The following is a 27,699-nucleotide window of genomic DNA, read 5'->3' on the forward strand; positions in this document are numbered from 1 at the left end:
ATGTTATAGTGATAATTATTATATAGTGCTGTGCAGCTACAAAAGAGTCACAAACCATTACCAAAATTTAATGTACAAGGAAAGAATGGCAAAATCAAAATATTATCTGTAAATGTTTTATCTTTTTAATTTTGTTGCCTGGAGTCTCTATTACAATGACATACTATAGATATCCTATTTCAAGTTAAATAATAAAAATGCGTAATAATATAGCCAGATCACTGATCAATGTAAGGCAGTTTCTTTTCGGCACCATATCCTAAATGTCCTGATGGCTGCTGTCGCTTGGCTTCCTGTGGTTGTGGGTTTCTGGAGCTGATGGCAATGGACCCTGGGAAACAGAGCGAGTGTACTGTTACCTTGAGAGGACAAAGACTGTGTGACAATGGAAAGAAGACACTCAGACAGAGTAAGACAGAGAACAAATAAGATACAAAGATGAGGAAAAAGACACAATATGAGGAAGGCAACATAATAGTAAAGAAAGCCTCACGTGGGGCTTTAGGCGCGTCTCTGTCACACTTCAGAGTACTTTTGTGGAAACACTCCGCAATCCAGGACAACACCTCTCCACAATACCTCACCTAGTGATTAAGTTACACGTTCAGTAAAGTCATTTAGCATCATGAACTTAAATGACCAATTTCAACAGGCATTAAAGTCGGCTTGAAACGGAAGTTGCGATAGTCTTTTCTTCCCTATTGTCACATATATCAGAGACAAATGGCTTCTTAAAAAAGAAAAAATTAAGCGTGGGACTTGAATCGTTATGATAAAGATTAAAAGGGTGCATTCATTTTAAAAAAATAATGTAAGATGTACACGGATAAATTATTTAATAATAAATACTGCAGTATTCCTTAATACAAATAAAGATTTTTGATTTCATGGTGACTTTAAGTCAGCAGTTAGTCCTTCACGTCACCTCAGTCTCCACTGTTGCCATTCGCTTTTCTTGATCCTTGAAACCTCCAACCAACCTCAGCAAACTCTGTACCCTGTAAAAGGATACACGCAAAATGGTTAAAATGGTTATTCATACACTCATTCAGTATAGACTTGCAGTTAACATACTCGCCTGTAGCGCAAATCTTGATACAAGACAATGGGCTGATTATCATTTCTATATTGGTTTTAAAATACAGTACATCATGATTTTAAGGTCACAAAACTCATATCAAAGTATACTAAAGAAGATACTTCTTTCTACTAAAGAGCCTTTTCGCATTTGGCTTGTAAACTCTAGCAGAGCCTTCCTGATTATGTTCTGTTTAAATCGAGATCATATGCATCTCATAAACTTGATGAAAGAGTGGCAAATAAACATGATGATACTTTGCTAGCCTAGAAATCTAGACGCACCCTAGCGGCAGCAAATCTAATCTGCCGCGAGTGTCAATACTCTCAATACACTTCTGAGCTGTAAATGCCAAACTCCGGTCGGGCCAATCACATCGTATATAGAGTCGGTGGGCGGGGCTTAACATAATGACGGCCGAGTTGCGCTTGCGCGTGCTTCTAGTAAACACAGAAACTGGCGAACGGCGGTCTTTCAAATCAGCTTTGACCGCGACTCTGGAAGATTTGGAGTTAAGCTTTTCTCTGAGAAAAGAACGGCACTGAAGGCATTGTTAAAAAGGGAAGATGTGTTCTGAGTTTTGCCAACCGGATACGGCGAAAGTTTATTCTGTCAACTAGCTCTGTTTCACCTTCGTTGCTCGTTGCTTGGTTGGTTGTAGCGCTATCCAATTGCGTGCAGAGGGAGTTTGAAAGACAACCGTTTATCCCGCCCCCTCGGATTGAGCCCTGTCAATGGTGAGTTTCCAGACCAAACATCTTGATGTGGGTCTGGCTTGTCATAATTCTATGCTAATTCCTCTCCTTTTGCTTCCCTGTTTCTACTGTGGATCCAGCCTTGGCAATGTTTTCAGACACCAACAATTGCAAAGATTTTAGATTACAGCAACTTTGGTTCGACACACAAAACTTTCATGTTACAATATTATATCGTCCTTGCATTTCAATCATTACAAGCACATGTAGTATTCACAGCCTAACATGTTCGATTTGTTAGCCTTACTTAAATACAGTTAAGATAACCAACCACATAACTATATTATAGCTCTATATTACCGCCATATGAACATTGCTTTGATGCACTTATCTCTGGCTGAATGTTAACACTGTAACACTGAAAGAAGAATTTTCTGCTTTGAAACACAATATATATATATATATATATATATATATATATATATATATATATATATATATATATATAATAAAAAAATATCACATGTGTATAGCATTGACAATTGTGACTCACTTAGAGGAAGTGTATCTGAGTCTCTCTCCACTGCTCTCCCTATGCTCTCGTTCCAATTTAGCCAGGTAGTTCTCCTTCTGCACCGTCTCCCATGTCATCAGCTTCTGGTCCAGGCCAGCCGGTAGTTCTCTCTCTGACCACAAGAATAGAGGAACAAACATTCGACCACAGATTCTTTAAATATCATCTTTGCTTTTCCTGTTACGTTGCTTGACTTTTACGTTGCACAGGACCATTTTGTCCTGTGATCTTATTTAGACTGGTATTTGATTGACTTCATCAAAATTATTATGAATTGTCAAAATAAGCTATAAAGGAAGTACACCGCCAGTGTGACGATTTCCTCACCTAGCAGATCCTGCTTATTTTCTGTCGTTTTGACAAGGCTGAGGAGAGCTTGAGAGATGTGGCTGATGATGATGAAGGGTGGGGCTAGTGCCGGGCGGCTGTGGTATTCAACAATCAGGTTATAGCGCTGAAACTTCCAGAAGATATCTGCATTTTCTTGCACCACCTGGAAGGTGTAGCTGTGGAGAGGTGACATGTTTAGTCACATTCCATATTGCATTTCATTACATTGTTTATGAAAAGATTGTATTTTTTTACACACACACACACACACACACACACACACACACACACACACACACACACACACACACACACACACACACACACACACACACGTTTGTTTTTGTGAATTGTGGGGACATTCCATAGGCGTAATGGTTTTTATACTGTACAAACCGTACTTTCTATCCCCTTACACTGCCCCTATCCTTAAACCTACCCATCACAGGAAACATTCTGCATTTTTACTTTTTCAAAAAAACTCATCCTGTGTGATTTATAAGCATTTTGAAAAGTGGGGACATGGGGTAATGTCCTGATATGTCACCATTTTCTGTAATACCTATGTCATACACATGTTATTATACACATTTTTGTCTTGATATGTCACAAAAACAAGCACACACACACACACACACACACACACACACACACACACACACACACACACACACAAACACATTTACTGGAAAAGTAGGTAACACTATTTTGATGGTCCATGTTAATCATTCAATTAACTATAAGTAACTTACATGTCAACTAACTCTCATTAGAGCATTAGTAGACTGTTACTATTAGTAGCTTAGGGTTCGGGTCAGAAGAAAAATGGTTCAAAAAACCCAAAAGGGTTTCACTGAGTTCAAACAACCAAATTTCTGGGTTTGTCCATTTTCAACCCAATTTGGGTTGTTTTTAACCGAGCATTTTTTTTGAGTGTAGTTGCAAAGGTACATTAGAAACCTCAAAACTAACATCTAGCTTTTGTGTTTAATTCACTGATTACCTATACCCACGGTCATGTGTGAAAACGCCTATACATAAACTGATCACTTAGAAATCAAAACTCAATGTTTTCAGAAATAAATAATTTGTATCCTCACTCTAAAAATGCTGGGTTAATAACAACCCAAGTTGGGTTGAAAATGGACAGAAACAAAATTGGGTTGTTTAAATAGGTCCATTCACAGGGTTCAAACAACCCAATTTCTGGGTTTGTCCATTTTCAACCTGGGCTGTTTTTAACCCAGCATTTTTTAGAGTGCTTTTGCATTTCTGTTTATAGTGTAATTATACATAATTCAGTCACTTAGAAATAAAAACTCTAAGCATTTTTAAAATATAATATATATTTATAATAATTTTATAAAATATTTGTTTTATCATTGTTTGTTTTTTTGAAAATATATACAGAATATGCATACAAGTCATTCATATAATGCTGTAAAGCAGCTCTACCAAGCCAATAGTGTCATTATTCAGCTCGTCATTTCAAGTTAATTCAATAATTATAAAATGTATTAAATGTATCCATACTATATATATATATATATATATATATATATATATATATATATATATATATATATATATATATATATATATATATATATATATATATATATATATATATATATATATACATACATACATACATACGATGAAAGTCGTATATAGGCCTACGATGAACGGCATATATATGTATGTAAGTATGACTCCTGTACACTCCACAACACCGAACAAGCAAAAGACACGTGTTTTACATTTTTTCACATCTGTGTTGTTTGGCATGTATCTGGCTAATCACTTGATGTCTGTGTGTGGAGACCATGCAAAGACATCACTTTTAGAAGAGTTAAAATTGTTTTGATAGTGTTTGGTTTTGCAAGAGATGGTGTGATGTTTTGCATCTTAGTTGACATGTAGTTGCAAAGTTATATTCAGAATGTCTATAGTGGACCATTGAAAGTGTTACCGAAATGTGCAATTTTTTTAATCGTACTTTACTTTTTCACAATGAAGTATCTCTAACAGAACAGAATCTCGCAATCAGTCTCTGACCTGAACATGGCAATAAGAAGGTTGAGCAGCAACACATTTGTGACCAGCAAATAGATGACGAGCAGCAGAATGACCAGCCAGTTGGCGTATAAGTTTGGACAGGGTGGCAGAGTGCCTAAGATGATCTCCTCCACATCATTTGTGCAGTTATCATCCGACATTTTTGCCGCTGTGAAGTTACATAGAGAAATATAGTCAAAAATGAACTGCAACTGCTCCACCTAGAGGTCAAGTCTAATAACTACAAATTCATTTAGCTAAAAGAACAAAGTGTGTGACTAGAGACACACCGAGCATGAAATGAACCATTGATTAAGTATGAAACACTGTTGAATTTATATCTAGTACATTTGGTTACTTGTATTTACTTCAAGCCAATGTTGATATTGTTAACTAAAACTATTAAATACAAAAAATGTAAATAAAAACAAATTCTAACTTAAAAAATGCACTGCAATAAGTACTAAAATTACTAAAACTTAAATGTAAGAAATAAATATTTAAAAATTACAAAAGCACATAAACAATTACTACAATTTAAACTCAAATTGAAATGAAAATATAAAAATAATATAAAAATAAAAGCTAATTTAAAATATTATACATTTTATAATAGTCAATAATAAAATAACAGCTCAAAAATAATAAATACATAAATAAATATATATATATATATATATATATATATATATATATATATATATATATATATATATATATATATATATATATATATATATATATATATATATATATAGCCAGTAAGTTATATATTAAATGTTCTCAAAGTAGGAATATATAAAGAATATATAGTGTACCATCAATTTCCTCCAGGGGAATCTGTCCAAATATATGGAGATAGGGGCGGTACAGTGCCCTGCGGAAGACCCAATCGATGCGTGGGTCATTGGGGTGCAGAAGAGCCTGTGTCGTCACTCCATACGCTATCAGCCACACGGTCAGGAAGAAGAGGAAGAAGAACACGTCCTTGATCTGTAAAATCATTAAAAAACACATGTGGGTTACACAGATGTTTCATCAGTCTATATTTTTTCATTTTGAATCAGACAATGATAATCTTTACCATTCGCTCCACAATGATGATTTTGGGCCCAAGTTGCTTATGAATAGCAAAAATGTGAATCAGTCTTAATGTGAAAACCATGAAATCCAAAGCAAGAACAGTTCGGCCAGCATCATAGGTGCTTGTGGCCATCCTTAAGACAAAAAGAATTCAAATTAAGCACAATGCTACTCTGAATGCTGCTCACGAAAAACAGCACAATTTGATCAAAATACTGTACCTGCATGACAATCCCACCACGAACAGACAGATGGCCACCATGTCACATTTGTTCCAGTTATCCTCCACATATAGCTTCATCTTCTTCAGAATACTCATGTCCTCATCCGTGAAGAAACTCTGTGCATAATAGAGTGTTAAAAATCATACAGTGAATAGCAGCGTTGCAAAATACAACTGTACTGTGTTGTGCTACAAACTTCAGGGGGGCTTCAGGAGGTCCATCAACTAATATATCCTCTCAACATCCTACTTTAAGACCAATATAACATCAAGAAAAGGTACGCTCAGCTTTTAGACCTGATGAACCAGTTCTGTCATTGAATCTGTCCTCTCCTTATACATTATCCATTTAGTATCATCACACACGAAGAAGCCACACCTCTGCACATTAGGCACCCACAAACCAATCACTGGCTGTCATTTACCTTTCCTCCAGGACTCAGAAAAGGAGTAAGAGTCTGGAAAATGGGTAGGGGAGATTATAAATGAGTCCTGGTCACCACAACTTTGAATCTCTTCCCTCAAATGATAATTTTAGATCCATAAAAATAAGAACAAAACAGTATATTCCCCTGTGCCGCAACTCTTAGAAAGTAATTCCGTGAATTGGATTTACTCCTTAACCCTTCTCTCATTTTTGTTGGCACTGTTTGTTCAGCTGTTTGGGCACACTGGCCACTTTACTGCCAAACTGCATTTGTACCTGTTATTTTGGATGAACCCATACACTCCACCCTGTATGTGTGTGTTCAGTGTTAGTATTGTATTGTCTATTGTATATTGTGTGCATTTTCCTGCTCTGTATTGTATTATATTATATATGGCATATTGTATTGTACTGTATTGTAGGATGAATGTGTTGTGCTCTGTTGCATTGCATTTTATAATATATTGTAATGAATTTTTCTGTTGTGTTTGACGTCGTAAGCTCATACTGTTGGCACATAACATGCGTATGGCTAATTTACACTGGACAATGAAATGTATTATTAAAATCTACACTTAAAGGACAGACATTACAGCTCTGCACTAGGTTCACTACTTCAATTCTAATCAATTTACAATTCATAAGTCATTCCATATTCACATCTTAATGCCCACAACCCTGTAAAAGTAAATCTACCAACACTTACGCCGTTCTAATCAAGCTCTTCTATAAGCCATTTCAACAAGACAGCTTAAACATACACCACACGCACGTCAAATCATAGACATTTAGTCCTACTTGTCGGATTTCCTCCAACACCAGGGTAAAGACCCAGAAGTAGAGGATGATCTCAGCTGCAGATGGGCCATTCGGTGGTGGGGGTCGGAAGTCCAGGAGGAGCACGTAACTGAACAGAATGAGGAAGGCAAAGTACATGATGACATTCCCCGTGAACACAGTGACTGGAGCACTCCAGAAACGGTTCCATCGTCGCAGCACAACATGAATGAAGGTTGCGCTGCAGCTTTGTACTGCAGAGCCACCGCCACCTTCAGCAGCACTGAGGGGAAAAGGTTGAAAACAGTTCAAAAGGATATTTACGCTTCACTGTAGTTTGTATCTCTTCAAGTATGAAATAGAGACTTACACTGGGTCCTCATCTGTCAGCATCAAGGCTCGCTCTGTTTCCAAACTGTCCAACTCATCAAACGGCTCCCCATCACCTTTGCTCATTTGTTCCATTGCGCTGTGACACATACATGCACATATACGCTCATAAATAAATAAATAAAAATCTGTTTAATTGCCATACGTGGAATTAATAACAACAAATATCCCTACTTGAACTTGATGAGACTGGTCCAAATGAGGGGAGGGATGAAGAATGTGAGCAGAAGTCTAGAGATTGCATTGTCTGTCCTCATGGTTCCCCACCAGACTTTAGTCAGCAGGGCCTGTGAAAGACAATCCAGGTAGAGTTGATCATAGGGATATGGCTGCAATGAAAATGCAAGAATTAGACATAAGCTGTTACCTGGACCCCATCATGAGCAAAAAAGCATTTGGCATCTGCCACAGTGGCAAGATTCAGCACGGTGGCTTTGCTCCAACAGCGTGTTTTCCTCACCAGAAGGGAATAGGCTCTGTCTTCACTGTTTGAATAACACTCACTGAACAGATCTGTCAGAATAGTGCAGGTATCAGGACTGACCGTTCTGCTCGTAACACTTAATATAGGTTTGTCACACAGCTTCAAGAAATAGCTCACCCAGAAAAGAACATATTGTGTAATTTACATATTTAATTAATATAACAGTGGTTTTTAATTTGCAATTAAACCTGCTGAAAAATCCAGAATAAACAAGCACGAATTCCATGTTGGTCCAGAATAGTCATGCTGTTCTCTAGCGTAACTAAGTGCTGTTGTAGCTCTACAGGCAATCCCAGTTCCCATGCTGGGAACCAGCAAACTAGCAACCAGCGTCCCATGCTGGTCCCAGCATCCAAAACAACACATGCATACTGGGATAATTTACTTTTTTTACCCATATAACATCAAAACCGTGAATGCCTTTCTTTCTTCTGCCAAGAAGAAGAAATATTTTGATAAATATCACAACATTCTTCAATATATCTTTTGTGTTATGAAGATAAAATAATGTGTTACAGACTTAAAAAAACATGTAGGTGAGTAGATGGTGAGTAAATGACCCAAAAATGAATTTTCTTTCATCATATATTCACCCTCATGTCATTCCAAACCTTCATAAAATTCTTTCTTTTGTGGAACATAAAAGAAGGTATTTTGAATAATGTTGGTAATCAAACATTTTGGTTATTATTATATGGACAAACACCGACACATTTTTCAAAATATCTTCTTTCATGTTCTGAAAAAGAAAGAAAATCATGCAGGTTTGGAACGACCGTAGACTGTATAAAACAATGGACGTAATGTCTATGATGTCACCCGTAGGCTTCTGAAGAGCATTTTTAAAGCCCAAAGTAGGCGGAAACGGCCTTCACAATATTGGCAGCACATCACTCCCAGATAACTGAAAATGTGCAAAGAGGCGGGACGTGATTGGAGCAGACAAACGGCTAGTACTGACAGCAGCTGCAATCCACCTGTCACTCAAGCAGCCAGGCCCTTAATTATGCAGAACTTTAATGCTTAATATAAATTTAAACTATTTGTTATGATGAAAAAAAATCACTCCCCTCACAGTTGTCATGAAGGGCAAAATTAGTGACCCAAACCCCTTTTTGTACCAGGCTGTAAAAAAAATTCTGCTGTAAAGTTGGGAACATGGGGGGTCTATTGGGTTGGCTCCCTTTTGAAGCCTGTTTCTAAAAGCCAGTCGATGAATTGCAGTTTTTTTAAGTCACTTCCTTGTTGGATTCAAAAGAGAGAACGAAAGGTTACCACTTGGGAATGTCATTTCCCGAGCAAATTATGACAAAATGATCATTTTTGGGTGAACTATCCCTTTATATATTTAAATGTTTGGGTTCTCCACTATGGTCGGTAGTGTTGTGATTCTCACCCATAGCAAACTGCTCATACTTAGCATTCTTCATACTGCGAGCAGACTCTGCTTCAGTAGCCAGATGGGCCATTTCCTTCATGATCTTACAGCCCACCAGAGCAGCTGCCACAGCCTCCGGGCCCTAAAACACACAAAGACCAATATACAATAATGCACTGAATAAGTACTGTACATAAAGTAGAAATAAGCACAATTATTAACTGCAGGAATGCAAAGACAAGCAGTAAATTCATTTAGTGTTGATTCTCAGCTTTACAGCACTTATTTCATGCAAATTACTCTTTGTTTATTGACCCTTATAAAGTCTGATCGGCAAATCCGACTGAGGTCAATTGTGATACTTGACTTCTTCAATGAGACTTATGGGTCAGTAGCTTCTGATAAGGTCTAAAGAACCAATTGTGAACATGTAAATGGACTTAGCTCATGAAAATTAGTTTATTGCTCATATTGGTTTATTGACCCACCATGGCCCAGAAGTAGTTTGCCATTTCCTGCCTATTCTGCAGAATAGCCCAAATGAAGAGGTCTCTCCAAGGGTGCTCACAACGTCGGTCCATGTCTGGGAGGTTTTTCTGGCTATGGAAAAGGCTGCGGGCTTTCCCCATCCTCTCCTGCGACAAATGCACATAATATAGCAGGATGGTAGCATGGTGAGACATTTGTAAGTGCCTGTTAAAGGCCTACTCACCGCTGGAAGTTTTTGGTAGAAACCCTTACAGGTGTCATCAAGAAAATCTTTAAGGACTTTGGAGACCTCATGGAAGGTGAAACGAGGCCTGCGGTCACCCGGTTCGCAGTGCTGGTTTCCGGACATTCGTTTGCTGGCCAAATGAACCTGTCTCTCCTGATGCTTTTTCAGGAGCAGAGTGTGAAGGAGGTTTTTCTCAGACACGGAGCAGTAGAGCTCCTGAAGACGGCCATAAGTTAGGAACTCGTTTATGTTCACACCGTTATCAACAAACAGACGCACAAAGTCAGGTTTGTCATTCATCAATGCCTCCATCATCACCTCTTCCAGATCCTGTGGCTAAAGGAGAATAAAGAAACCGTGTGCATATGAATCCAAAACAAAAAATATTGATCCTTTAAAAAAATTAAGAATAATAGTTGTATTTTAAGTTTAATTCTCACACTCCAATGCACATCTCCACCGAAGATCTCACTCTTAGCTATGTCCACCCTATTCCAGGCCACAGCCAATTTCAACTCATCCAGGAAGTCCTGCGCTTCCTGACTCTGACTCTTACAAGCTGAGTCAGGAACAATTAAAAGACAAGAACAATTATAGACCCACCAGAAATACTGTATATCACACCTAAAAGCATTTGAATAAGAGAAAGATAAAATTGCTATAGTTAGTATAAAATAAAGGTTACTCACCCTTAACTAGTGCTTTGAGAATTACAGTGTCCAGTTCGGAGTCCTGCTCTGGGTCATGCACTGTCAGCAGGTGCCTGTGGTCCAATATTCTCTGGATCTATTAGACAAAATCTTTAGACTTTACACAAAAAGTAGCTACATGTTATATATAATCGAAAACATGATCTAACTATCATAAAACAAAGGTTGCCTATTACCAGTCTGACCCAGGAAGTGATTTCCGTGCTGTGTAGGCCATTAGCGAAGGTGTTTATCAACAGCTCTTGGACCATATCAGCATCCCAGCATCCTCTGTCCATCAGGGTCACTAAAATATCGGCGACTCCTCCTGAGCCAGCTAAAATCAGCCAGGGTATTGAATTCTGAATATTCTTGTACATTCTCTGTAACATGGGAATACATGTGGCTATTACAAACTGGAAAAAAACACATGCCATGATAAAACAGTTTTAATATATGGATATGTTTAACTAATAAAATGTTTAGAGTGACCTGTAATATCCTTGGCTCTCCGTGAACCAGAAGACACAAAACAGGGATTTCTATACTGCCTGTGCCTGTTAGAACAATGCATTCATTTGAAAGTATCTCAGAGCATGAGAAGATAAAAACTGGCAAAATTTAGAGAGACGGGTAAACACAAACTCTTGTGTTTGTGTTTACCCGTCATATCACCCCCATATGAGTTAAGAGACTCATATGGGGGCGAGCCTCTTAACTCACCTCCATATCCTGTGCGCTGCTCAGAGATGTGTTTGAGCATCTTGACTCTCATCTCGCCAGTGGCTCCAGGTCTCTGGGGGTCCTCGTCCACCAGGATCAAATGGGAATGATTGCAGTCCAAGGAGTACACTGAACCGTGGGGAAGATCCTCAGATGGGTATGTCGCTGGATGATCAGGCTAAACAAAAATAACAATTTAGAAAAATGAAACAATGTTTTTGTATAAAAAGTTATGTAAAAAGTAAACATTCAAATTATTATTTAAGTTATAGAGTAGAGTAGGAGCTGTACGTTAACATCACCCTGATTTCTTTAACAAAAAGCCAAAAGGATTTTACCATTGGCTTTTGGATTAATGCAGAAAATTAGCCAAGTGACCAACAAAAGTGTATGATTTTTCCACATTTTGGTAATCAAGATATCCAAACTGAACACAACTTGTGAATTTTGAAAGGTACATACAATGTCTCTAGAATTAAAAATCTAAAGTTAAGCAATAAACACCCGAATGACTTCAATGTCACCGCCACTAAGGATCTGACAATCCTTTATTTAAAATCTACAAGTTGAAAAGTTTGAGTTAAAATAGTAGTAGTAGATGAGCTTTTCTGTTCAGCGTGATGACGTTTAAAGGAAGTGTATGTAAGATTGTGGCCAAAACTGGTACTGCAATCCCTTTCAAATGACTGTAGAGCGGTGCATCCCCTCTACCCTTACCCCCTAGCTCCAGGCCAGGGGTGGACAAAGTACACAACTTCATTACTTGAGTAAAAGTAACAGTACTACTGGTCAAATATTACTCCGTTACAAGTGAAAGTTGTAAAAAATAGTAAAAGTACAGAAGTATTTGTTTTCAAAAGTACTTAAGAATCAAATGTACATTTCTTTTTTTATGTCAGTACATTATTTTATTGTTGTTGTATGAATATAAATTATGCCAACACGGTTTAAACCAGTCAGTGATGCTCCATCCGACATACTAGCATACGACTACCATAAACTTGTATAAAAGTTACAAATCTCTTTACAAAACTGCTGTCACTTTATGGCCGAACGCACGGATCCTATACACTGATACACATCTGATATTCTCCAACTGTTTATGTTAACTTAAAGGGATAGTTCACTTTAAAATGGAAATTCTGTCATCCTTTACTCACCCTCAAGTTGTTTCAAACCTGCATGAATTTCTTTCATCAGCTGAACACAAGGGAAGATATTTTGAAGAATGTCAGTAACTAAACTGTTAACTGGAGCCATTGACTTCCATAGTTGAAAAAAAAATACTATGGAAGTCAATGGCTCCAGTTAACTGTTTGGTTACTGACATTCTTCAAAATATCTTCCCTTGTGTTCAGCTGATGAAAGAAAATCATACAGGTTTCAAACAACTTGAGGGTGAGTAAAGGATGACAGAATTTTCATTTTAAAGTGAACTATCCCTTTAATCAACTTTCTTTATGTGAATACTTGCCAAAATGAACATTATGACATCCGTCTTCTTGCATTTTGCTATAAACTGATCAGTGTCCAAAAACTGCTGGAAAATCATTGAACTTCACGTGACTCTACAAGAGTAGCCTGACAAGCCAGACCCACAAGATATTTGGTCTGGAAACTCACTAAAGTCATTCTTTCTAAGAATGACTTCAGTGCAGTTCTTTGTTCTTTTCTAAGAGAAAAGCTTAACTCCAAGTCTTCCAGAGTCGCGGTCAAAGCTGATTCGAAAGACCGCCATTCGCCAGTTTCTGTGTTTACTAGTAGCACGCAAGTGCAACTCGGCCGCCATTATGTTAAGCCCCGCCCACCGACTCTATACACGATGTGATTGGCCTGACCAGAGTTTGATGATGTTTTTATTCCCTTTCTGGACATGGACAGTATAGTGTGCCTACACTTGGATACGCTCTCGACTAAATATAAAATATCTTAAATTGTGTTCCGAAGATGAATGGAGGTATTACGGGTGTGGAACAACATTAGGGTGAGTCATTAATGACATCATTTTCATTTTTGGGTGAACTAACCCTTTAATTGGGACACTTTCTGCTATTGAGATGACTAGGGGGGAAAAGTGTCCCAATGAACCTATCTTTTGAGAAGACCTGTCTAAGAAAAAAATTATGTGAGTGTGCAGACCACCTTTGCAGACAGCAGCAGCTCTCTGTTGTGAATCATGTTCCAGGGAGCAATTCCAATGGCCACCACTCGCACCTTAGAAGAAGTGCTCGCTAGAGAGTGGTCCCTTACGGCCTGACTCAGGTTCTTGGTGATGCCAAAACGCAATCCACTGGTGAGGATCCACGCCCCTATGTAGGTCAAGGGTCAGAGATCTATGACAATCAAAAAGAGAATATGATTTTTGCTTTTAATGAACAATAAATAATCCACCTGTGCTCTGTGCCGCCTTCACAAGGCCTTTCCTAAGTGTGTCCCTCAGCCAGGGCTTCAGCTGGGCCACTTCATCGCCTCCCATTAGTGCCACCACCAGATGAGGAGGGGCAAGACCCCACTGCTTAGTCAAAATCTGATAGATTTCAGCTGGATCTGTAGAGCTGGTCACCCTGACGAACTGGACTGACAAATAAAGTCTGTGAATAATGTGCACAAGCTTGAACCCATCAAGAACAGTGATGACTTTGAGTAGAAACAAAAGGATTTTGTAAATATCTCTCCTTATATACCTTGCTCTTGGTCCGACTGACACCGATAAAATCAATATCTCCTAAACGTCCGGCCGTCCAGTGGGCTTTATCGGATCTCTCATCGCCCTTTTCTCCAATACGAATAACGGACTCAGTAAGTGGGGAGTAACACCGACATCCCACTAGTGGAGAGCTGCAAACAGAGACACAAAAGGTCAAGCATTTTGAACTGCGTTGAGTATATACTGGCGATAAGTCATGCCACTGACCGGTCTCACCTGTGTTCGTGGGACTCACTCAACAGTTCACCACAGTGCAGACACCTTCTGCCCTGCCGTAACACACCCTATAGACAGAATTAAAATGCATCGGTATTATGGTCCAATCAGGTGCAGCCATAGGAGCTGCTGTTCTGCTCAGTAACTTTAGCTAGTTCTTTATGTAAAGCAGAAGCAATTTTCATTTTCTTTCTTTAGGCACATGCAAACATGCCCTCCCTCCTGTTAAAGGCTGAGCGACACATGAATTGGGAAACTGACCTGCTTTTTACCAACCTGAGGTGAGGCAAGGTTCAGAAAGAAAGAAAGAAAGAAAGAAAGAAAGAAAGAAAGAAAGAAAGAAAGAAAGAAAGAAAGAAAGAAAGAAAGAAAGAAAGAAAGAAAGAAAGAAAGAAAGAAAGAAAGAAAGAAAGAAAGAAAGAAAGAAAGAAAGAAAGAAAGTAAGTCATGGTGTTTAAACATGGAAATATGCATAAACATATTAAAACACCTTTGTAAATTGTTTAATGATAGCAGGCAAAATTGATCATCCACAGAAGTGCTCTATGCATTTGTCTAATTGGACTTGTTTGCATCCTGGTCAACAGTGATTCAAGGTCAGTTCTCCTAATGCGGTTGAAGAGGCACGTACCGATAGAGTCATAGTAAAAGCAGTCAGGAAACCAAATGTAATGCTACCATTACATTTCAGGAGTTTAACAGCATCTGATTGATGTAATCAGATCTTTTCAATCAATTTGATTTTATCCAAATGCCACCTTGCCGGCTTAGTGTGAAACCTCCAGTTTCATAATGGTCGCCATTCATTTCATTGTTTTCAAACCAGAGACATTTTGATCTGGTTTGATCAGTAAAGATTCAATTACTCAGTCAGCAGCCACTGGGAGCTGTGAAGATCTAGTTTTAAATATAAATAAAAAGATGATGCAAAACATGGCTTAAATAATAGTTGATTATTGGAGTTAGGAAGTGGCCAGGTGTTGATTATTGAAAAGTACCAATGACTTGTATGCAAACATGATTGATGTGTGGTTGTGTGGAGAGGTGCAAGAGCTGCCCATGATTTGACTAGGGGAAGGAATGGGGAGTATGAGAGAGGACACAGCCATTCGCAGCACAGCACAAAAACACAATTATTTGCATTAAAACTCACACACAGAAATATATCCATCAGGAAACAAATCTTCTTAAAAATGCCAATACAATGAATGGGACATTTTGATGTTAACTATCATTATTAATGTTTCCTACTAAAATGACGATTTACCTATTTATGGATTTTTTTAAGGCAATTATTTTCTTCAGTATAATTGTTGTAATTTTTTTTTAAAAAAGTAAATCCACTGAATTCAATCAATTAAGAAAATAGAACCATTGAAATGCAAATCTTAACAATTAAAATGGTTGTCTTAAGAAAAATTAAGCTTCTCCGTTGATTTCACCTTTACATATTTAACTATAAATTGCTTTTCAGAAACTGTTATATATATATATATATATATATATATATATATATATATATATATATATATATATATATATATATATATATATATATATATATATATATATAAACAATATGGTATAAACAAGAAATGTCCTGCAAACTGATGCCTGGCTTTGTACTGAAAGAGTTCACTTACCAGAGGAGTATCCTGATGCCCCAGCATATCTGGATGTTGGCTTTGCTCTTGGGTCCTCTGAGCTTGTTTTAGGCCACTACAAGCTTGGCCAGCTCTGGAGTGCCACCAGGAAGTGAATCAGGAGGTTTATTGTGACAAAACCACTCCCTAACCAAGGGCTGCTACACATGCTCAACCAGACAACCACTTACCTGCCTTCCTCCCGATTTCATTCATAACCATTCCGACAGGAAAATATATTTTAAACTATTCATTTCCATGATACTATTATTTACTCTCATCATTGCTTTAGAGTTTAAAACTTGTTAAACTTTACGGTTTGTCAGCTCACAATGCCCTGGATGTCTTGCTAAAATGAAACTGGTGATTAACACAATGTTGCTATATTTAAAAAAATAAAAAATAGCTAAACACTTCAATAAAATAGTAAATGAATCAGGCCTGGTATAACTTGAACGAGTGATAATAAAATGAAAAGTTTTGTGTAAGTGCTAGAAGTGGAGATTAACCTAATCTTGGATGTCTTCTCTTTAGTAGTCTGAAAGAATCTGTCATGAAAGTGATATATCCCAAAAATGTCTTTGCCTGTAGTGTCTTGCGCATGAAAATATATTTAGTTAGTCACCAAAAGTGGTTTGGCGTAAATGCTCGTTTTAGAAGAACATCTGCAGTTACTCGAATCAACCACTAGGAGTCAGCAACTACAAGGAAAATTAAGCACGAAGATAAAGAAAACTGTGGACGTCACAAATGTGTTCAAATCTACAACGGGCTGCTTAGCTGTTTTTTTTTTTTTTACGTTCTTTGGTTTGACCCATTATAATTCTGTTTTATGAGGCACGTGTACGGCTTGAATGGAGATGCCATGGAAGCTAGTCTGAAATCCATTTAGAGGTATTGCCATACAAAATTACCATCTTGCTGACATCTCAAGCATTTAAAACGTATTTGTATACTCCATTCAGATTTATCTAATTATTTAATATATATATATATATATATATATATATATATATATATATATATATATATATATATATATATATATATATATATATATCTGCAAGTCATATATTCAAGTTATTAGATGTGGAAATAAATATATATTACTCACTGTAAGTAAATAGGCCTGCAGCTAGAGCAATACTTTGCGATAAGAGTTTAACGTTCACCCGTCTTATGCTGCCAGTATTTTTGGAAACTTAACATGCATTGTGGATAATGTAGAATTTATGTAACACTTAATTGGCATGTTTTGTTTTGGTCAGTGGGTGTAACGTTGGCGTTTCGAGTTAGGCCTTTTTGCCGATGGGTCGTTGAGTTTCGTTAAGCAGATCACGTTGTTGTTGTTTTATTGCAGAAAACACGAACACAACTGTTCATTGGCATAACCGTACATCACAATACAAAATATCACATACAAAGTATAAAAGTAGAGTTCAAGATCGTTTAGACAGTCAGTGACGCCTTTGCTCGCGCAGCAGCAGCCATCTTGCGGATGCCTCTGACGTCATGGCTCGAGTCACCTGGTTGGTTAAGTTTTGCGCGCCATTGGTTGGTTGACACCGCCCAGAGACGTCAGAAATAATCAATGCGCTAGTTTGTGAGAAATGTTGTGACTGGATTTTGGATTTAGACCCGTTTATATTTATATAATTGTGTCATTTCGATTTCGGTATATATATATTTATTTATTTTTTTAAATAAGAAATAATTTGTGAAATAAGCGCGAGATGTTAAAACCATAGACAGTTAAAAAGTATATATTTATATTTAAATTTATTTCTATAAAATAATAGGCCTCTCTCTCTCTCTCTCTCTCTCTCTCTCTCTCTCTCTCTCTATATATATATATATATATATATATATATATATATATATATATATATATATATATATAGCCTATATATATAGATATAATTAAAAAATATATATACTTTTTTTTTTTTTTTTTTTTTTTTTACTGTCTATGGTTTCAACATGGCTTCACAAATTACGGACTAATAAGCGTGGCACTGGAAAACACACCATTATAAATGCAGTAGGCATATTTAGTCCAATGCAGCTTAACAGTCGGCGCCCTGAAGCATTTAAGATGATTCCATTAAAGCAAAACTATAATTTGCATTGTAGAAGTAAATAATGTTCATACTGAGGCAGCCCCTATAGGGCATTGTTGATAAAGATAATACTTACAATTACATCAGAATAAACCAACTGAAACCCCGGGGGACCAAATATTAAAACTATTCAAATATGTAGGCTAGCTATTATTATTATTATTATTGTTATTATTATTATTATTAGTAGTAGTAGTGGTAGTATTGTATATTGTTTGTTGTTTTATTTATGTTGCATACTTTTATTTCGTGTAGTTAATATATTGTAAATATTGTATTAAATATTTGTATTAATTTACTTTGGCTGTACCATTCTATACAAATTACATTGGTAGAAATTACTCCGTTTTTAACATTGTATTTTTTTTCCCCTATTTCTAAAACAATCACTTATTTCATGGTCTTTATGCATGAGCCATCATTTTGGGACTGTGGTTTATAACCACAATGGATGAGGGGGGAAGGTGACTTTGCTGATAGTGGTGGGGGGTTTATTACACAGGGCGTGGTGTCCGTCTAGCCAATCGGAGGCCTTTGCTCGTACAAACACTGGCCTTTAACCACCGGCACAGATATAAACAGACTACAAACAACAAGAACTAAACAAGCGTCAGCTCACGGCATTGACTTTTAGGCATCATGACAAACGTGGACGTATCAAGCAATCTGGAGCGTCATGTTGCACGGAGAACCTTTCCTCTTCTCGCCCGCACAAAGGTCTGCCGTAACCTTTTCGGACCCGTAGATCACGAGGAGCTGCACTGCGAAATGAAACGGAAACTCCAGGAGATCTCCGAGCGAGACCAGAGCCGGTGGAATTTTAACTTTGAGACCAACTCGCCTTTGCCTGGAGATTACGAGTGGGAGACGATTTCAGAGGACACTATGCCATTTTTCTACAAGGATAAAGTGCAAAGCAAGAGAGCGTCTGTTAACGCTACGGGAGACGCACCCAGCACTGTTGACTGTGGGTTACACGGGCTTTCCAGGAGTCCGGTGGTTCAAGAATCCGCGGACGTCCCAAGTCGACCCAACGAACCTAACCAGGAGAACATCTCTGGTGCACTCAACTCAAAAACAGCTCGCGCTTCAGTCCTCAGAAACAGACGAAAGAGGTCACTCATCCCAGAGGCCCCCAGAAACAACACGCCACAAATTACAGGTAAATGCACTGAAACAGCATAAAAAATAACGGACAATTTAAAGTGTCTCGATTTTTAATGTGATCTCCAGCGAAACACGTCTAACGGCATGTACCATTGATTTCCTCCAGACTTCTTCCCGAAAAGAAAAAGGATTCTGGAATCCAAGCAGGATGAACGCAGCACAGCCGGCTCATCCGCCAGCATTGAAGTCACGCCACGTAAAACAATAAGATGGTACGTAGGCTACATCCACTCTGTGTGCATATAGCTAGAACTGTCTAGAGCCTACCATTGCATTAGTATTATAATTATAACAATTGTTATTAGCCTACTAATTACATTAAACGTGTAGGCTATGTGATTGGCGACGACGAATTCAGTTGAATTCACCTCCATTTAAATGTCTGTCTTCTCTAAACTGCTGCCTCTCTGTGGAATAAATGTTAATTTTGTCGTTTTCCTTTCTTTGCTTTACAGATGTTTGCAATCGATGCAGCGGTCCACCTGTGTTTATCTGCAGAGCGGATGAAAGAAACAAGGGGACAAGACTTTTAGGGGAATCTCTCTCTCTCTCTCTCTCTCTCTCTCTCTCTCTCTCTCTCTCTCTCTCTCTCTCTCTCTCTCTCTCTCTCTCTCTCTCTCTCTCTGAACATATGTAGCAATAATGGCTCCGCCAACAGAGACTTTGTTGCAGTGTTACAATGTCTAAACGGTGCAATTTTATATTTCTTTTGTTTCAACTGTGTAGAGGGCTAGGCCACACTGCTCTAAGTAGACTAGAGCAATACTTTGTTTTTGTTTCGTATTTTTAAATATACTAACTTATTTTATTTATGTTCATTATAGTTGGTTACTCTATTATTTACAGTTATTGCTATTGTTTTTTAATTATTTCGGCCATATTTTAAGTTGTTTTATTTAAGTTTTGTATGCTGCATCACGCGAATGTTTCTGATGTGTTTGTTCAGATACATTCTGTAGCTCACGTTGTACCTTTGAATCAAAGTGTAAATTAAATTATATTTTTTGCTAACCTGGTCGTACTCGCGTGTGTTCTTGTGAAAGTCACAGTGTTCAAAATCATTATTGTGGATCATGGGATGTGGGTAAACGGCAGGAGGGAAAAAAATGTTTGCCCTATACTTATGAGGCGTCAACATTTTGCCTGTGACAAAAAGAGGAGAGTTTGGCCTCTAAACAGGAGGGACTCAGCTGTTCCGCCCTCAGTGTTTGTGGGGAGGGATATGCGGGCAGCTGCGTGCTATAGGGAGGATTTAAATGCCATTTTCTTTCCATAATGAAGGAGGCAGGTGCCCTTGGAACCCCGCTTTGTCCACATAAGACCTTCATTTTCAGCACCCTCTCAGCTATCCCGCTAATGAAACACTTACCAAGACTCGAACAAAATGGGCTCCTTCTATTTACACGCCAACCACCTGCCTCCCCTCCCCTCCCCCTACCTACACACTATCTGTGAATAACATTTACTATAGATACCACCACACGCCCGATCTTTATAATGTCATTGAGTTAGGGGAAAAGCTAATGGAAAAAAACGAGAACAAAAGTGGCAGAGATAAAATAGTGACCAAAACGAAATGTAATTGTGAGCAAAATGGGTATAGTTAAAACGGATCATTTTGGAAAAAAAGAAAGAAAAAAAAAACATTTTTATATATCTATTCTATCACAAACATCAATGCCTTTATGTTTTAAATGACGAATAGAAGCAATAACCTAGCAAATGTAAAATAAAAATAAAACAAATTAATTTTAGTGTCCTTGTTTCACGTTAGTTAGCCTACTGTAGGTAGTAATAATTAAAAATATATACATAATTAAAACTAAACCCCAAACCAAACTCCTAACCAAATAAACATGCAAAATAGTATTGCTCAGTGCTATAGTTACGCTGTAACAAGGTCTTCTTAAAATAAAGTTTACTTTATTTTAAGGTGTAATTGTTACAGTGTAATTATATATTTAAGCACCGATAAGGTACACTTAGCCCTACTATATAGGGTAGGGTTAGGCTTAGTTGCATAATTTACTGTTATTACATTTAACATAACAATGACAATGTAATATAAAGTGTAATAAAAATACATTGTTTGTATGTATGCTACTAATCTTTGAAACGTTGATAATAATAGACTGGAAAGGACTAATAATTGGATAAAAAAGCTTGGAAGAAAGTAGCCTATTGGAGTTTATTCTTTGGATTTTACACGAAAAGGGGGAAAACTGGCCTTTAACAATTCAAATTTGGTCAGAAAAATCTAATTAATCTTCAGAAAAATTCTTATCAACGAATGTTACATATATTTAACATTTATTTTCTCCCCTTTAATTTCTGTCGTTCATTTGGCATAGGTGAAGAGTGCCAGTGTTTCGTTAGATATAGCTAGCCTTTCTTTAAAGAAGTTTCCCATTTCCATGACCATCTGGCACCAAAAAAGGCGAAATGGAACAAAGGCAGCTAAAGGCGTAAGGCGAAGCGAGTGCCATCGCATTCACCTGCAAATGAGGCTTTGTGCTCTCACAGAAGCACTCGGTACTCACAAATCCTGTTTGCTTTTGTTTCTAGTCCGTATCTAGTCGTGTGCAAGAAAACAGAGATAGCTACTCCAGTCCGTCATGCCAGCGACTGACCATCATTCAAATGAAGAAACGAATAATGTTTGGACACAATTGCATAAAGATAGTCACATAACACTAAAATAGCCTACACTAAAAACAAATAGCCTATGCTATGTAAATGTGCAATGTGCATGTAGGCCTACTTGATTAACAACAACAACAATAATACTATTTTAAATTTATTTTATTTACAAGCAGGCCAAAATAGGCAGCCTGTTAAATTTGAAGACCCCTACTCAATTGTTACCGGCGATGTAATAGAGACTCAGGTTTTGTATACAAGTATAAGCAATTAAGAATAGCCTGAGCATTTTGATCAAATTCTTTGAACGAATTTTTATCGTATTTGTTAAGATATGATAAGGAAGCTCACTGCATACCGCTAAAACATCATGAATTTGGCCTATCACATAACCATAATTATTAATGAAAACCGTGGATTTTAATACATGTGATATGTGTGACTTGTGAGGAATCCCCCAGGGTTTACTGGACCTCATTATTTGAGCTTTTACACTAAAATCATTATGTCCAGATTGACAGGGTTTCCAATATGTTCCGTTATAGCTCAGCTGGGTTTCCTGACCAGATGGATTACCTCCTCGGGCTCATGGGACCTCGACTTTTATCAGTAAGTCCCACAGAGACGCATTCATGCAGCCCATGCAGTCTGTACATCATTAAATGAAGTTAAGGGTTCAGTTCCAATCCTTTTATTCTGACTAAAACATTATTTAAATCATCCTCATTTATTTGACTAAAAAAAACAACAGGAAACTGTGCGTCTGAATACAAAATACTGCATTTGTAGCCTCACTCTTAAAAACAAAGGTTGCAAACGCAGAACCGTGGACTTTATAGCCTAGTGGAAATGGTTCTTTTTAGATTATTAAAATGTCTGCAAACAAACAAACAAGCAATTCTTTTAAGAAAATGTTCTTTGGGGGAAACCAAAATGCTTCTTGGCATCACTGAAAAAAAAAAAAAAACCTTTCAGAACTTTTATTTTTAAGAATAAACTACACAAATGTTCAAATAACTTCAAATAAAGATTTTAAATAGCCTATTGTAAATACTATGACTGTGATAATTTAGATTTTTAAATCCAAAAAATACACAGATTTTTAAAGTAACCTAAAAAGAGCCATACTTAACAATTCATGTTCCTCTCTTAATTGCTGTTCCTATTTGTTTTTCTATATAACAAGGACATGACTTTACCCTTTTTGACACAAACAAACTACAATTTGCAGCAAAACCCATCAAACCATTCATTGTAGCCCTCTCCATTTCAGAGCTGTTTCTCTTTCACTAATAAAACCCATAAAACAAGCGGAGGCACTGGCAAGCTGTGTCTTCAAGGCTGGATACACCTCTATGGGTTCAGTAGGCTTGAATTAATGGCATTTGGTCCTAAAGTTTGCTCAGCGGTCCCAGAGACAGTGACAGCAGTACGTCCTTTTAAACGAATAACAATGGCTTATCATTTATCTGGCGGCATATGGGCCAGACCCCCTCTGTAGCAGGCCTGCTCTCTGCGGTGTCTGCCAATACTGTTGTCCTGTCCATTCCATTGTTGACATAGTTGTCCTGCCATGAAGAGGTGTACTTTAAAGTGTTTTATTCCTCTGCCCTTTTGGGATAATTTTGTGGAAATTTATAAGGCGTATGGCTTTATTAAATTAAGATTAAATTGGCACAAATGCTTAAGAGGAAGCTGACATCCTGGTGTGCTTCTTCAGCTTTTCTGATATAGCATCCCAAATCCTTGATTACGGTAGCGGGATAATAAAGACAAAACTGTCATGCCTTTCATGAACACTTTTGTGACGGAATGTCTGATTTGTTGCACATATTACAGGTGACAATGGCCCATACGTAAAGCTGTGCACGAACAAAGGCAGAATGGACAGCCGTGTTCCTGCCCAGAATAAGGTCAAAGGGTGCGCATGTAGTCATCCCCATAGCAACAAAACCCCTCACCCCTGAGAGCCAATGCATTGTCATAAGATCAGAGGTCACGGTGCTCCCCATATGGTCGTGTGCTGCATAAGTCATTGATCTGTCGGGATGCTCTAAAGGAATTCTGAAAGTGTCACCGAAAGACTTTCAGAAAAAGAGACAACTGCTCCCGAAGGCTATAAATGCCTCCACACCCGCATAAATAGCACCATTCTGACCTGATGGTGAAGGAAAAGAGCGGGAAGCCAAAGCTGCCCACACACTTGTGTTTGACTAGACAAAACGTTTGACCCCATGGAAACATGGTGGAAATTAAAGCAAAGCAAACATGAGAAAGAAGAAACAAATCGTTTATTAGGACCAGATTTTTGAGACAGTGAAAACAGATTTACTAGTACAAAAAAAGAAAACTTATTTGGTGGCCAAATACAGACACAAAGTTTTCAATTTACATCATCATCAGTGTCGTAGATGTTAAACTTTGACAAGTCATTTGTTTGTCTAAATTCGTTTGGTATTAGGACCTTTTACAGCCTTTTGGGCTGTTTTTTTGCTGTATTGGATTTTACTTGAGAATTGAATCAGTAGTGCTGTTTTAGAATACAGTATTTATTTCACAATTAAAAAAAAGAAACCCCAGAACATTCGTATTATTGAATGAACATTTAAAACCTAATTGAGAAGACAGAGCTCAGTGAAAAGCTGAATTTGAAATCTTTTCTAAAAAGCTATTCATAAACATCAGCAGCACACATTTTGTTCCTGCCAACTGTAATCATTTAAAAAATATCCGTCAATTCATAACACTCCAAAATAACATAATATTCACATCTGCACTCCCAAAAATAAAGGTCCTTTATTGGCATTTATGGTTCCATGAAGGGCCTTTAACATTCATGGAAACTTTCAATTTCACAGAAGGCCTTTAACTCTTGTGTGTCCTTATGGACATGTTTGTCTTTTTCAGCTTTTTTAATGCAAACTGCATACATTTTGGCACAAGTGTGTATTTTTATTGGAATTTTACCGTTTCACCACCATTTCCTTTAATAAATCTATTTTACACGGAACAAAAAAATAGGTACACTCAGGACCTTCAGGACAAAACTTTTCTCAGGTTTGGCCTACAAAGCAAATACTCGCTTTATTCCTGTTTTCTGCGTCTGCATGTTAGAGCCACTTGAATAAATATATATATATAAATATTAATTCAAAGTGGTTTTCCTTAAAATGAGACCAAACTTAAGTGTGCTCCAAAGCTTAACATTTTTCTGACATTTTTGTCTTATGGGCCATAGAGTAATTTTTTTAATTGAAGGATTGAAGATGAAAAAGGCTCTTTAGAATATTAAAATGTTATTCATATTAAGGAAAACAAAAAATGTTCATTGAAATATTCTTTGGGAAAAACAACTAAGGCATAGCTGTGAAAATCCCCTTTTGGAACCTTTATTTTTAAGAGTGCGGAGCGGAAGAAGGCAAACCGCTCACAATCACTTGCTCACATGCTCAAAAAACCCCAAAGCCATTCTTAGATGATGGTGCTAAAAATATGTATGCGTATTGCTTTATGTGATGCTTTATAAGAAATGTGACTGTCTGAAGAAATATGTACAGATTTAGTCAGACAAGAAGATTTCTTAAAATCATCTGATGCTGAACCTGAGCCAGACCTGTAGTATCTTACAATAACTGGCCAAAACTGACCCAATATCAGGCACTTTGTGCTTAACTGGTCTTTTAGCAACTCAGCTGTCCTCGTGAATAACAGTTGGTGGGGACAGTTGCTCAGAGCTGGGCAGGCTGTCCTGTCTGTCCAGCACTGACAGGTTGAGGGTGGCTGATTGTCGGAGGAAGCTGCTACGCTGTTCCTTTCCTCTGGCCAGATCACCCCGTCTCTCCCTCGCCAACATGAGGTTGAGAGATTCTGCAATGCTGTTAAGTGTCCTGTCCATGTGTGTGATCTGCGGGGAAACGAGTGTGTGGCCTCAGCACATCTTTCAAAACACTGTCTAAAAAAACGTCATCGTAGCGTCTGTGTAAATAACGCCACAAACAAGAGGCAATGTGTCCATACAAGCCGTAAAACGCTAGAAACGGATGAAAGGTTCCATCTGTATAAACGGTCTAGCAAAAGAAATAAATCCAAACTTCTATATGCTGTAAATGAGATTAAACTTTGTTCAAAGAGGCGATCATGAATAGCCAAAAAAAAATTTCAATGAAAAGATTAGGCCATGCTATACTGGAAATCCAGTCAGAACTTATGTAATAATGTTTTTTTTTAATTTTTTATATTAACTATTTTGAAATATGTCAGTGCGAACATGGTGTAGAAACAATTTTCACTCACAAAAAGATGACAAGTAACACATTGAATTAAATGTGAACTTTTAAAGTAGAAGTACTACAATGGTCTTCAAAATCTTCAAAACATTTTTTTCAAATATGGTTTATGTAACTGTCAATGTGCCTATAGCTAGACAAGTTTAAATTGTTTTTTAAATATATTTAAAGGCATTCATGTTTGAGAGAAATACTTGTAATTCTTGACTTTACAGTTGAGGAGCCACATGTCATGAGATTCTTTCCCCTGGGTTAAAGCTAAGTGATGTGTGGAGCCAGGGCTGTCTACACCCCATTAGAAATAACCAGACGAGTGTCTCCATGCTGGACCACAGTTTACACAATGATAGTGGCACCACAGTCACACAAACACATGGACACATGCACAAACATACAGCGTACGGCAGGAGACTCGAGCATGTAAACATATGCAGACGCTCCCCACACAGACATGAATGCAAACATGCATACTACTAACCGCAGAGAAAACACAATATTTTGAGTTGAAACATAAAGTGACAGTTTACACAAAAAATTTTAAATGATTTCAGCATTTACACACACTAGCATACAAGTTTGTCATACTATAAAAGCTTACATTTATTGGTTTGTACTTACAAACCATAGAACTAATTTTGTTTCACTTTATTTGGTAATATTTTGTTTTAAAGTGTCCTTGTTACATATATTACATGATGTACTTGCTTGGTAAGTTACCATAGTAATAACAGTAAATTGCGCATGATTACATGCAACTAACCCTCAACCAAACCCCAATCTTACCCATACTCTTAAGTACATCTTATTACTTAGTACTTAAATGAATAATTAAACTGTAACAATGACACCTTAATATAAAATGTAACCCTTTATTTTTAGCTGTCCATGTTACAGTGTAATTAATTATACATTTAAGTACTAAGTACACTGTAAAAAATTATTTAGAAAAAAAGTTACCTGGTTGCCTTAAAAACTTGAGTTCATTGAAATTGAAATTTTGAGTTAATACAATGAACATTTTTTTGAGATTCGACAACCTTTATTAAAATATTATTAAAAGATTTTTTAAGCATATTGGGTATTGTGTGGGTTTTATTTCTGATGATGCAGTGAAACATGTCAAATAGTGTTATTTTCATGATTTATCAAATTTTTTATGTGGTTCAGATACAAAAATATTTTGAGTTTCTATTTATTAAACACATTTCCTTTATTGTATCAACTCAAATTTTAAATTTCAATAAACTCAAAATTTTAAGGCAACCAGGTTACTTACTTTTTTAAGTTAAACCAACA

At 37.2% G+C, this 27,699-nt stretch overlaps 3 protein-coding genes across 4 annotated transcripts in view; 1 reads left to right on the forward strand and 2 right to left on the reverse strand.

Annotated features, from left to right (window-relative positions):
* Positions 1–102: 102 nt before the first annotated feature.
* On the reverse strand, positions 103–16,247 carry trpm5 (transient receptor potential cation channel, subfamily M, member 5). Its single transcript, XM_067437472.1, has 26 exons — positions 16,191–16,247; positions 14,548–14,615; positions 14,309–14,462; positions 14,016–14,196; positions 13,767–13,933; positions 11,625–11,802; positions 11,394–11,458; positions 11,099–11,284; positions 10,902–10,998; positions 10,653–10,771; positions 10,210–10,548; positions 9,986–10,132; positions 9,516–9,639; positions 8,003–8,148; positions 7,810–7,922; positions 7,616–7,714; positions 7,267–7,528; positions 6,040–6,158; positions 5,820–5,952; positions 5,554–5,728; positions 4,736–4,904; positions 2,675–2,853; positions 2,327–2,459; positions 926–998; positions 494–584; positions 103–331 (listed from the first exon to the last, which is right to left on the reverse strand). Exons 1-26 carry the CDS (start codon positions 16,215–16,217, stop codon positions 219–221), a joined length of 3,657 nt encoding a protein of 1,218 aa, XP_067293573.1. The 5' UTR covers positions 16,218–16,247; the 3' UTR covers positions 103–218.
* A 2,448-nt stretch (positions 16,248–18,695) lies between these two features.
* cdkn1ca (cyclin dependent kinase inhibitor 1Ca) lies at positions 18,696–20,488 on the forward strand. Its single transcript, XM_067437490.1, has 3 exons — positions 18,696–19,472; positions 19,584–19,689; positions 19,933–20,488. Coding segments are annotated over exons 1-3 (630 nt in total). The 5' UTR covers positions 18,696–18,949; the 3' UTR covers positions 19,934–20,488.
* A 3,903-nt stretch (positions 20,489–24,391) lies between these two features.
* The window catches only part of kcnq1.1 (potassium voltage-gated channel, KQT-like subfamily, member 1.1), a 50,347-nt gene continuing 47,039 nt past the window's right edge, over positions 24,392–27,699 (reverse strand). For both annotated transcript variants that reach the window (XM_067437478.1, XM_067437477.1), the window contains one exon: positions 24,392–26,021. In XM_067437478.1, coding sequence (XP_067293579.1) covers positions 25,806–26,021 — 216 coding nt within the window. In that variant the 3' untranslated portion in view covers positions 24,392–25,805. The remainder of the gene's footprint in view (positions 26,022–27,699) is intronic.

The sequence above is a fragment of the Pseudorasbora parva genome, chromosome 1 (genome assembly GCF_024679245.1).
Source record: "Pseudorasbora parva isolate DD20220531a chromosome 1, ASM2467924v1, whole genome shotgun sequence".
Taxonomy (NCBI): Eukaryota; Metazoa; Chordata; class Actinopteri; order Cypriniformes; family Gobionidae; genus Pseudorasbora; species Pseudorasbora parva.